Here is a 13,055-nt window from a genome sequence, read left to right on the forward strand (position 1 = left end):
CTGGGTATTCTCAAAGGACTTCAAGGAATGCTGCTCCAGGCTTGGGGGAGCTCCGTAGTGTCCAGGTGGCCTGGAAAATTCGGCACAGTCTTCAGGAATTCTTAGGGCAAAGCAAAGCAAAAAACAGGAGAAAACTTAAATTTGTTGTTTTATTGGTTTGGGTTTTCTTTTCATCTAGCTCCAGACAGCCTGTGCTAGGGTCGAAGCCGGCAGCCCTGGCCCCACCATCCCCTGGTCACCTTTCCGGAACCATTGCGGTTGCAGCAGAACAGCCGTGGAACAGTGCGAGCATTAGAAAGAACAAACAAACAAACACAAAAACCACCAACAAAATAACAAATTCAGTTGTCGCTGTGAGGCGGGGGTGCGCCCGGAGCGTTCTGGGAAATGTAGTTCGCTCGGTCGGCGAGGCGAGGATCGATCGCCGTGCCACTCCTCTGCTGCGCCTGCTGGGAGTTGTAGTACTTTCCGTCCCCGTCAGGACGGCGGCCAATAGCGACGGGCCCGAACAAGACTATACTTCCCAGCGTGCACCGCTCTGCCGGCGCTGCTGCTCCCCTCGTCTGTAAACAAACATGGCGGCAGGCAATGGCTGCGGCCGCGGGCGGCCTTGAGGCTCTGCGAGCGCCGGTGTCTGCCGGGGCTGCGGGCGGGTGAGCGGGCGGCTCCGCCTGCTCCTCGTGCAGGGGCTGCGGCGAGGCGGATCGGGGCTGGCGGCACACATGGATGACAGCAAGGTAAGGGCCTGCAGGGCCCGCCTGAGAGCTGGAGCCGAGGGCAGCCGGTAAGGCGATTGGTGCAGGGTGCTTTTGAAGGGCTCTGCTTGCTGCAGCTGCCAGGAAAGAAGGGTTGCCCCCTTAGTTCTTGTTTGCAGCGCTTCGGTGCTGCTTCTGGCGTTTCCTTAAACCTTCAGGCATGGGCCAAATGCTGGATACCACCAGTGGCGTGGTGCACTAGCTTATGCTCCCAACAACAGCCTGGATTAATTAGATAAATAACAGCTGTGCACAAATGGTGAGGTACGAGGGCAGCAGCGTGGACTGCAGCCCTGAACTGGGTGCTGGAGCTTGGATTTTGCCAGCATTGGAAGGATCTCATGAGAGCAGCACAGTGGCATCGCTGAAGGTATGGGGCTTCCAGCTGAGCAGAGCCGAACATGAGAAGGTGCCCCAGGAACGAGCACCTTCTTGCTGCTTACAGCTGGGTGCCCCTAAAGCAGCGGCCGTGGCTGCTCACTGCAGCTCAGACTCTCAGCTGAGGTTGGGTTCTTCAGCTCCCTGGAGTGCTGATTATGGGTTATCCTGGGGGTCATGCTGCAGATACCACTGGTTTTACTAAAACAAAATTATGCAGCCTATGAGGATCTCCTTTAATTCAAAAGGGGGGAAAATGATTGACATGATTTCTTACAGAATAAAGACATTTAGAAGCAAGCAGTAATTTGGCAGTCTGTGAAAGGTTTATGGTGATCTGCTATTTTAACATGAATACATTTTATTTTATTAAGGCCTTGTCTGACAGCTGTGAAGGAGGTTGGGGGAAACTGCATCACTGATGTCTCACGACTCTGGGAACTGCATGAAAGTTTGTAATTGAGGCAGTAGTTTAGAAGATCCAGAAGATTTAGTTCTGGAGGCGTATGTAGTTCATGAGCATTATGTTATTGTTATTTCGTTTTTTGTTTTTCTCTGTCTGACTTAGGCTCTTTTTACTACCCAACTGCCAGATTTTCATTTAAAAATAATTTTTGGTCTACCATTGTGTCATGTGGAGTTGTGATAGTATGCCTTTTTTTTTTTTTTCCTGAAACATTTTTTGACATATTTACTAAATAAAACAAATATATTTACCCAGTCAGTAAGTCAAATCTTTGGTCTTTTTTTTTTCTTTTTTAAAAATTGATGTTGAGTTGACTAGGAAAAAACAACAGAGTGGAATATTCACTCTTCTTGCTATCTTCACTCCCAAGTACAGCTTTTATAGTTTGTGAGGCTGCAGGTCACCTTGAGGGTTTGGTGACTCTGTTCAAGGGATGTAATTTCCTTTAGGAGGGCTCTTCCCATTGCAGGTTGCTGTGTCAGGATAAGGCAAGCACTATTTATACCTCATTTTATGGCCAGTGTGGTTACACTGGAGTCAGCATGTCCTTGAAATCTCCTAAAAATTCCACTGAGTCATGCTTTCCTCCTTGCTGAAGGGGTTAGCCTGTGAAAGGACTTTCCCTGCAAAAACTTAATCAACTAAATTGTGTTGATAGTGTAGTGACCATTCTATAACTGCCTGCAGCCAAATTCAGTGTTTGCTTTCATCTATGTGACACAGAGAATTTAGAACTGAGCTTGCAGGCTGAAAAGTTTTCCCTAATTCATAGTGCACTTTAATTTAGACTTATCTGGTTTAAGAGGGCATTAGAAGAGTGGTTCTTGTCAACATATTCCTCAAAATTGGAAGGAAATAGCAAGAAATAAAGGGAGAGGTAGAATATTTTAACATCAGATCTAGAAAAATTTCATATTTAATTTCAAAATGATGTTCTTAAATTATTCACACACAGAAAACAAAAATCCAAAATAACCCCAAAAACTAAACAAATAAAAAACCCCTGAACTCCCCCAACAGACAAAGAAACCCAAACAAAACCACAAACAAACAGACAAAAAAACCACCAAAGAACCCCAAAATATGGCCTTTTCTTCTATAGAACTGCTTTTAAGTTAGGGTTTGTTCAGGTACTAGCCTCACTTCTTGTGATTTGAGCTATTGGGTGTGGAAGGGAAAGAATTTAGTGATGTAGCTGTTACTTGCTGTTAATTCATGTCAAAACATCAGTTGTGCATCTCTGAAGTATTTGGACAGAGGAAAAGAGAAGGTCTGTTAGGGTGGTTTCAGCCTTTATAGGTGAAATTTCTTGGTTAGTTTACAAGACTACATATAATGTATAATGTATAATGTATTTGTTATATGTGTTGGGAAGGAGAGAATAGGGACTAGTGTGAGAAGTTGATAACTTGTTAATCAACATTAAAGTACATTTTATACAGCTAACTGCAGTCTTATATTAGTTACAGAATTTTTATAGGGGACACTGACAAGACTTATTTCGGTGATTAACTATTCAGTTTATGGCTAGAAATGAGAAACAAAAGTTTGTAATGTCACTTTTGTTATTCCACTGAAGTTAAAAACAAGCAAACAAAAACCAGACCACCACCAAAAAAAGTTGGGGTTGCTGTCTTTTATTACTAATATTCTTGTCTTGCACAAAAAAGATATTAATATGTTTGTGCATCCAGCAACTGTTGATTTCTTGCTCTGGTGTTCATGCAGCTTTCCTTTTCAAGGGAACACATGGTGTTCCAGCAGGGGAAGGCTCTCAGCAAAGGGCTACACCCAAGGAGATGGGTTGCTTTCCACACAGGCTGGTTGTGAGACATCAAATACTCAGTCCTATATGGTCCTGAGTCATAATTATGGGGAAGCAGATGTCCCTTGGAGGGAGTGTGGGAGCAAGCCAGCTGTGAAATCTTGTGTTTGAAATACAGAGCTTGGGGGGTCTTTGGCCATGAGCTGTCTTGTAGCCTCTGACCCTCACTGGTGGGGCTGATGGGGATCAGGGAGTGAGAGATCTCCCAGGCAGTCCTGGAGTCAGCTCTGAATGCCACAGCAGGGACAGAGCTACTGTGGAGACACCACAGTACAGCCACACCCCTAACAACCCTACATATGCTGTTGGTAAGCCAGCCCTCCTCACACATATACATATGTTACTCCTCTGATCGAGCTCATCCTTTGTCCTGCCTCTTGGAGTGTGCAGTCCTTCGTGCTTCAGCCTTCCCAATGGTTGGAGATGAACCTTCAACATTACAAAACTTTATATATAATATATATATAAATATCTATATAAAACCAGATCTTAGCAAAATGTCTTTCATTCTTCTTTCATCCTTATACATTCAACATTTGTGAGAACTAACATCCTACTACCCATTTATTACAGTGTCCAAACATAAAGCATTCTCATTACTGCTTGCTTGGAAACAAAAAACCTTAACAGCTTTGGTTATAGTTTGATAGGAGCAATTTCAAATCATTAAATGTTTTAAGAAGCTCCTGCTCAGCATTGCTCAGATGACACATCTGCTCATAATTGCAAAGAGTGATTAAAATGGAGGAGATTAAGGCCTCTAAACCAGCTAGAACAGTTTTATTTCATTGTTACAGTGGGCTGGGAGGATATACATGGTAGTTTGCTGACCATTCCTGAGCCTAACAGAGTTAGGAGTTCTAACAGAGACAAGTTTTAAAAAGTGCCTGGTTTCTGTTAGTGTGAACTGAGAGAATGTGTAGGGCACAGTGGTGGACATAATTCCTGTGTGATGCTGTAAGTCCTTCCTTGGGAAAGAGCAGGGCTGTCACCTGTGGAGTAGCAAGGTAGCATCTGAGTGACTGCTGCCCTGAACTTTAGCACCTACCCATCTGGTTGCCTGCATAACACTTTATGAAAACTTGATATTTATGCCTAGCTCATGCTTTTTTAAAACAGACGTTGCAGCAAAGACAGACATTCTTTATGCTTCTGTGCTGAACATGGCATTCTTAAGATATGAAGCACTTTGTATGGGTGAGAATTTTAGGATTAATTCCTGTTGACATAATCTGCTTAAGACTTAGATTGTGTTTGCTCACTAAATAGTATCTTACGTTTTTGGATCATTATTGGATGCATTTTGTCTGCCAGTGAAAGTAAAATAATTGTATTGGGCATATAAAATGTCATGAAATAGAGGAATAACAGGCATGCTCTCTAGCTGGGTTTTGTACTGGTACTGTGAGTGGTATGCTTTCAATTGGAAGATCAGAAAACTTCATCTTTATTAGGAGACTTGTGATTGGCTGCATTTGCTTTCTGATTTTGTAAAAATACTTGCAAGCGGGAATAGGTTCTTCCCCCCTCTACTGTAACATAGCACTTAGGTTTTTTTGCTTACTAATAATTTTTATAGTTTTATATAAATTCTGTAGATGATCACCAGTTCCATTTTGCATTAAGTTCTGCAGACCTATACCTTCAGCTGCTAATGCAATGCAGTCTGTGTAAGATGGATCTCAAGCACTGGTTGGTAGAGCTGCTTGTTTATTGGTAAATGAACTCAGAGCTTCTGGGAGATGCTGACCTGGTCAATGTGATCGCTATTGCTGGTCAGTGGTGCCTGAGTACTGTTGCTCTAATCTGCTAAATTGATTCAAACCTGCAGATGTCATGATGAACCCAACTCTACCCCAATCTTCTGTCTGAGAGTTGTGAGTGAGGAGCTGATACAGTGTAGCTGTATTATGTGTGCATCTCCTTCCTGTGGAAGACCTCTCTACTGTGCATTCTGGCAAAGATTTTGGAGTGATCTGTTGCATGCTTCTAATTAAAAAATCCAGAAGTCTGAGAAATTTTCTTTATCAGGTCAAGTAATTGCAGCTATATCCAATTCCAGGTCAAATAACTTTTTGCCTGAACACTGATGGGAGGCAAAAATGAGGTATGATCTAAGTAAGGTATTAAAAGGAAATTGTGGAATCACAGAATAGGCTGAGTTGGAAGGGACCTGTTGGGATCATCACATCCAACTCCAGCCCTGTGCAGGACACCCCAAGAATCACACCATACACCTGAGAAAAGAGTTACGTTTTTCTGTTTTCTGAAGTCTGAGTGAACTGAAATAGGAGCTTGGTCAGATCTCTAACTAATGCATGCCTTTATTAATATTTCTCTGAAAATTTTTATGATTAATATTGTTCTGAGTCTTGATTCCATATGACTCCCTGAAAAAAACCCGAAATCTCAACTGCTGAATGCTAATAGATCACATCCCTTTATAAACTGCAGAGGAATACAAAGGGACACAAAATGTTTGCTTGGTCTGTTGCCATGTTCAACATCAACTATCACTTCTGCTTTGTCTTCTTTCTGTCACATCAACATAGCAACTGAGCAGGCAAACAGGACTAGAAGCCAGGGAGATAGGGTAATGCTGTATGGGGGCAAAGGATTTCTCAGGCCTTTTTTTCTCCAGCTGGGTTGCTTAAGGTTACAGCAGGAGCTTCTAAATATTGGTGAGGAAAAACTGATGAGGATGCAGGATTTGATTAAATTGCTTACCACTGCTGCCTTTGCAGGGTAATGTGTAATTGTGTGGTGAACTCCGGGAGCCATGAAGACAGTTTGAGTCTTTGAGGATGGTGTGAAGGCAGATTATTAGGGTGGTAGTGCTTAGAGTCAAAAGGGAAGGAAGCTTTTCATTATCTTCATAGTCCTGGTGGTAAGAATGTTGGCAGGTAACCGTGGTTGAATGATTGAAGAGGTACAAGCCTTTTTCCTGCCCTAAGGGAATTTGTATGCAGGGCTGCTGCAGTGGTAAAATATCTTGTAGGGAGAGCAGTTGGCATACCTATCTGTAGAAAGCTCTCTGGAGTGACCAAATGGAAAGCAGTTTATGGATAATGGTAGATCCAGGATGTATTTGCCATGTGCTAAGCAGTCTTTAATTTGCTGATTGTGAGAAATGGTGCAGTGGGAACCATTCACCTGCCTGAGGCTTTGGGGAGAGGGCATGGCTGTCAATGCTCCTGTGCAGGATTAGGACTCAAGGTACTTTTTTGTTCACACAGCAGTGTGGCATGTGCTGGGGCCCCAGCCTTGAGTGGCAGCTCACTCTAGTTCTAGAGGGTCAGAACCCAGAGTGGCCAGGGCTTTTTAAGAGAGCTGCAGTTTATGTCTCTACAATACCTTATCCAGCTCTTGAATTCAAAGATTTACTTTGAACTACCTTGCATGAGCACAGAAAAGCCTTAGGTCCTAAAAGTCTTTGAGAACTGAAGTACTTTGTCTGTAGTGTGTATAATGTAATGTACATCAATCTTCCAAGTGCAAATAATAATAGAGAGCAAGTTGTGAGTGCCTATAGCCCCATCTGGGAAGATTCTGTGTAGTTCTACCTTCTGCTGAACTGGGCATGTGGATCACACCATCCATAGCCAGGAGAATGTTTCTATCAGACAACAGAGCTTGTCATGCCTGAAAGGGGACAGTCACTTCCCCTTCCTTAGAGCTCCTGCCCCCTGTCTTGGCCACATCTGGTTAGTTTTATCTTACTTTGAACTACATTAGATTTTCTGAACTAGAAAATCTTAAGGGGAGCACCTTGATGAAGTAAAGAATTATTTACGGTATTCAGCAGTTCAACTGTAAAATAGCATCATTTTTTTTCCTTTGCTCTTCTGAATGTATTGTGTTTGTTTTATTATCTTAGATGTCCATTAAGTACTTTCTGTTTTTTCGTTTGCTCGTGGTAGGCATCTACTCCTGAATAAATCAGGAGGGACAATACAGAGAAGGTAGGATTATGTTAGCATGTGATTGTTGACTCACCTTCCAAAAAAATAATAGGGTTAATTGTATAATCCTTTTTTTCCCCTCTTCATTCTGGCACATCAATTCACTATGTTATTGTTTTTATTGCAGCTTGATGAGTTTGCAGAACAAGTGACTTCTTTGAATACTAAAAATTAATTACTTTGTAGCTTTTCACAGTAAAAGTGCTTTTTTAAAATTATGAACTCTTATTTTTAAACACTGCCTATTAAAAAAAGTCTGTGTGCAGGATGATGAAATACTAAGGCAGCAGTGAAATTCTTGTATGCAGGTGCATGTGTTAGGTGTATTTCTCCATATTTCTCCACACCCCCTCCAGTCAAACAGTGTGGTCAGAATGCAAATAAAGAGAAATGCTCACTTCAGAGGGGAGCTGGGGTGTGTGGCTGATGTAATGTTTACTGGGTGATACTGCCCAATGACCAGTGAACTAATCTTCAGACCATATTTAAGATTTTCTTGTGCCATGCCCCCATGTTAAGAATAAAATATTTGAGTGGGGAAACACACTGGGTTTTTAAAATTTTTATTTTAATTTTAAAAATATTTTATTTGTAGTAGGAGAAGCTCTCAGACCTGTAAAAAAGGAGCTACACAGAAGAGGGGAAAATGATAGCAAACCCTGTGTTCCATAAAGCAAGAAACTAGAGAGTTTCTGTAAGGGGGAATCTACATTAGAAACAGGGAGAGTTCAGCACTGACAGGTAGTGTGAGGAGACTCGCCAGGCTGTGGAGTAATGTTTTGAAGGCAAATACGGCCAGATGGTGATGTACTGCTGGAGCTGAGGCAGCAGAGATAGTACTCGGTGTGACTCAGTTCTGTCTTTAGTAAAATTCATCAAGATTCCTTTGAAAGAAAACTTGGCGAAGGAAGCACAGGTCACTAGTGAATAATTCTGAATTTAGAGTAGGCTGAAACTCTTGACTGCAGCAAAACTAAGTTTTGCATTATATTGATAGAAACAAATACATTTTTATCTAAATTGAAGTGTTAATCTCTGTAATACAGTATTTCCAGATCTGCTAGAGCAGGGGCTGTTGGTGATACGAAAGCAATTTCACTACAAGCTGATTATGCCTCCTCAATAACCAGATACCCTCATAGATACCTGAAATATTGTGTTCAGTTCTAGGGTCCCCAGTAGGAGAGAGAAATAGAGACACTGGAGAGAGTCCTGAAAACTTCAGAGCTCAGCGTTCTTATTTCCTCTGTTGGTCCAGCATGTATATGCAAGATTTTATACTTGAGACTCCTGGTAGTTACTGTCACATGGTTCCAGCATTACCTTTGCAGAGCAGGATCTTTACTGTGCCCTTCCTTTCCAGGTGGTTGGAGGCAAGGTAAAGAAACCAGGCAAACGAGGTCGTAAACCAGCCAAAATAGACTTGAAGGCAAAACTTGAAAGAAGTCGTCAGAGTGCAAGAGAGTGCAGAGCCAGAAAGAAGCTGAGATACCAGTACTTGGAAGAGCTGGTTTCAAGCAGAGAGCGAGCCATCTGTGCTCTCAGAGAAGAGCTTGAAATGGTAAGGAACTATCATTTAACCTAACCTCCAGTATTATCTGGGACCTGTCCTCATGAATACTTGTTCTTGGGACCACAGTGACTGACAGTGGCATTTGGCTGGTCTGGAGCCAAATCATCAAAACATCAGATGCATCCAGCTGTTTGCCTGCTTTGGTGTGTAGAATACAAACTCATGTCACAAGTTGTCTTCTGGTTCTGAACTGGAATCAAGCAAAGGAAGTTCCATTACATTTGAGTCTGTTGTTTTTGAAATACCTGGTTTTGAAAAACCTTTGACAAAGGTAGATTGTGGGAAGAGGTGTTGAAATATCAAAGGGCAAACATATATCCACAGAATGTCATTGCTTCTCTGCTGGGGAGGTGGATTCTTGCAGCATGCTGTCTGTGTAGGTAGTTCTAGATGTGTAAGATGGGGGTGTTGGCCAAATAAGCAGCATTAACCAAAGAAAATGTTTCATCTGGAAATACAGACTCAGTGGTGTCATTGAAATGTCACCAGTGCTGAGGACACTGCATTGACCTGGCTTTAGGTTTGTTTGAATGGGCAGGGCTAGTCACTACAAGTCAGCAGGTTTAGGATCAGGTGAAAAGTCAGCCAACTCTCCACAGTTTTTTGATGTGCCTCAGGGTTTGGCAATGCAGGATTTAAGATGAGGGAAGTAGGAATAAGGCACATGTGTTTCCACTGTGCCTTGCACAATTGGAAAGGACCTCTTAGTAGTCCATCAGCCCCAGAGTCATGTGAAATATTTGTTTTTAATAGGCCATGAACTGGAACGGTATTCTTGCATGGCAGAAGGAAGAAATTGCACAGAGTGTTCCATGTTGTTTAATAATTACAGTGTTCTGTCTAGTGCTGCCTCTGAGTAGCAGTTTATTGACTGAAAGAGGCTTTGCTGAGGCCAGGTATGTGGCTACAGCCACGTGCTCAGCTCATTAGGGCTCTGCAGTTTTGTAAGAGGCTTGAGCTCAGTACATTCAGACCTTAAATGAATATATGGGTAGGTAAAGATTACAGCCCTGTACTGCTAATGTGATCCTGGTGGTTTGCTAAGGTCTAATGTGTTTGCATATTTCAGTACAAGCAGTGGTGCATGGCCATGGACCAAGGGAAAATCCCCTCGGAAATAAAAGCCCTGCTAACTGGAGAGGAGCAAGGCAAAGCACAGCAGAACTCAACCAAACTTGCCAAGGCTGCAAAGACAGACACAAACAGCAGCAATCTCTGTAAGTATCCAGCCTGTGATTAATTCCTGTTTTGTTACGTGTTTTGTGGTGTAGGAGGATGGCTGTGGTGTAGGAAGAAACACAAGGATGTGCTTTTGGGCAGAAATAGCTGATTGAAACAAAGAGCTTAGTGGGTGGTACAAAGACTCTGTGTAATGTTTATATGGACAACACAGAAATTCCACTATAGAGGAAGCTGGGCAGTTATTTTCAAAGACTCTCTCTGTTCCACCAAAGCCTGTTGAGACCTGTGTAGACCTTAATTTCTTACAGCATTTCTGTTTTTTTAATGCAAGCTAAATGGTGCACATTAAACATAATTGAACTTGGAAATCTTTATCAAGAAAGCATTATTCTAGCTGTAAGCACTCCAAGAGAGAAATGCTGGACATGCAATTTCCTATGGAGTTTTCTTTCTGACTCCTTTGTGCTTGTGCAGGGAGGGAATAGATTTCTTCTGGGAATTGGAAAGTGAGAAGACTGTGTGATATAAAGTCATATTCCTGATATATATATGCAAAGGGAGAGAGTTAAGGTGTAGCATAGGCAATTCTATATCTTACTTCTAATTTTGTAAGAGTTTGTACTACAGGCTAAATTACACTTCACTGATTTTTTTTTTTTTTAATAGGAGTTTCTAGCTTTATGTTTTTAAAGATCAACATGAAAACCACTTTTTCAACCATAACAATCTTCTCCCCGGTGCATCATTCTCAGGAGGACAGTGCAGAACCTTCTGTGCTGCAGCAGAGGTGGCTTGGGAGCTGGCAGGAGGAAGAATGCTGTTCTGAAGAGTGGATGCATCCCCAGGTGCAGGGGAAAGGATCCCAGTCTGTTCTTTTATTTTTGCTCCTCCCCACATGAAATTCTGTGATTATGATGTTCCTAAGGCTTTGTGGGTGGGGCTTTTGGAGCAGCAGGTGTCGGTGTAAGTGGAGCCTTGTTCTTCCTTTCACTACACTGCCCTCCCCAAATACAGCTATGGCAGCTTTGAGGCATTCCCAGCACAAGAGTAGGGCTGCTTTTATATCTGAGCCCAGAATTTGGCTGGCTTTGTGTTTGGTGGTTATGTGGTTGATAACTGTTGTGGGAGTGTGGTAGGTTCTGTAAAAGGAAAGCAAGAGAAGAATCTCGTAACAGTTTTGCTAAAGCCAAACCCAGTATTGTAGGTCGAGGAGAATGAGCTAGATCAAAAGGTTTCAGTAAGATTTATAACCTAAATGAATGTGTTGCTCTTGTCATCCATCTTTAATGCAGCATGTCTTTTGTGGGACTGGGATTCTTAAAGAGTTACTAGATATATTTTCTGCTTATCCTGGTTTAGGGCAAATTTGAGAGGAAACTTCCAAACAGGTCCCTCTAAAAATCAGATTCAAGCAGGCCCTCCCCCATCTGGTTCAGGAAGAGATTTCCTTGGAGAAAAGTGGAAAAAATCTGTTTATTTAACAAGCAAAGTATTCAAGCAAAGTCTGTTTATTTAACAAACAAAGTTTATTTAACAAGCAAAGCATAAAAAAATGAATAATATGGAACAATAAAACTTGTCACTGTTCTAAAGAGATGGCAAATTCAGAAAGTCCTTTTTGTGGGGTGTGGCTTGGCTGACTCAGTGTCTTCTCCTCCTGCACTGGAAAATGCTGCATCCCGGGCCTCAGTGGGCTACAGGCATGAACTCCCAGTGTTTTTCTGGGTTTTCAGTCCAGAGCAGGGCTGATGAGTTCCAAGAAAAAGAAACACCACAGTCTGGGGAACTTCTCTGCCTCAGCTAGCTAAAAAAGCTGACTAAAGGCAAAGGAGAGCTGTGTCCTGCTGTCCATGCTGCAGACAACACAGTCCTTGAGAGACAATGCAGGGGAGCAAGTGCAGTTTCTGCAAGCAAACTCTGTGCTGCTTCTCCTGTCCTTTGCTCTCAGAACTGGTCTTAAAGGTGCAGAACTTAATATCCAGCATAAACAGAACAGACAACTGGAGCTACAAGCATTGTAAAGTCACCCTAGGGCACCACTTCTACCCATACTTCTTCCAGCAGGTGCATTTTCCACCCTCTGTGCTCCTAGGAAGACAGTCAGGGCATGTCCCTGCAGCCTGCTTCCAGCAGGAGAACAGCTGCCATTTCCTCTCACCTACTGTGCCCTGATGCCTTTCCATACCTGCCTACATTTTGGGCCCTAGTACCTCTCTGGACAGCAACTTAATGTGGATTCTGCTATGCTATCCTGGTGTCCCAGCCAAAGACAGTGCCCAGAACTGGCAGCTAGGAAAGCAAGTTGAATCAGTTTGGTTTTGTAGTAAGAAAGGTCATGGCAAAACTCTTGTGGGCTGATGACCAAGACATGTACTCATCCCAGTTATTGACAGATAACCTGCCATTTCCTCAGACTGCTCTTTCTCCTGGATATACTTTTTGTATTAATATGATCCAATCTCGAGAGTGGAGGTCCTGGGATTTTCAGAGGGTGTTTGGCTTGCTTATTCTGTTTTGTTTATGAAGTGTCTTTCTCTGTATTTTATGAAATGCATTGAACACTTTTTAATCTTGTATTTTCAGCATTGTTTCAAAGAATAAATATTATAATGAATGACTCTGCTAGACTGCGTGTTGCCTTTTTTAATTGAAGTAATTGGGTCTGTTTAGCATTGTGTCAGTTCAGGATGGGGTGAAAGCACTGAAGATAATCAACTACTGGATTTCAGTGTATAGCACAATTGTTTTCAGAATTCCATTCTAAGCACCTATATATTGAACCTTAATGCATAGTTTTAGGTTTAATCTTTAGACCCTGCAACCAGGTATTCAGCAATTGCTAAAAATGTTACACAGACGCACAAGACTATTAAGAGAAGTTAAGTCACACTGAAGTAGAGATGAGGAGGCTATG

The 13,055-nt window shown here is 42.3% G+C and overlaps 1 protein-coding gene across 2 annotated transcripts; it reads left to right on the plus strand.

Moving 5' to 3' along the window:
• The first annotated feature begins 567 nt into the window (after window positions 1-567).
• CREBL2 (cAMP responsive element binding protein like 2) lies at window positions 568-12,759 on the plus strand. 2 transcript variants are annotated; one of them, XM_021535102.4, is made up of 4 exons: window positions 568-737; window positions 8,750-8,947; window positions 10,029-10,176; window positions 10,808-12,759. In XM_021535102.4, coding segments are annotated over exons 1-4 (363 nt in total). In that variant the 5' UTR covers window positions 568-722; the 3' UTR covers window positions 10,810-12,759. The 2 variants fall into 2 exon arrangements, with proteins under 2 accessions (XP_021390777.2, XP_077639403.2); XM_077783277.2 differs by having other exon boundaries at window positions 10,894-12,759.
• The last annotated feature ends 296 nt before the right edge of the window (window positions 12,760-13,055 follow it).

Source organism: Lonchura striata, chromosome 1A, assembly GCF_050655825.1.
Source record: "Lonchura striata isolate lonStrDom1 chromosome 1A, ASM5065582v1, whole genome shotgun sequence".
Classification (NCBI taxonomy): Eukaryota; Metazoa; Chordata; class Aves; order Passeriformes; family Estrildidae; genus Lonchura; species Lonchura striata.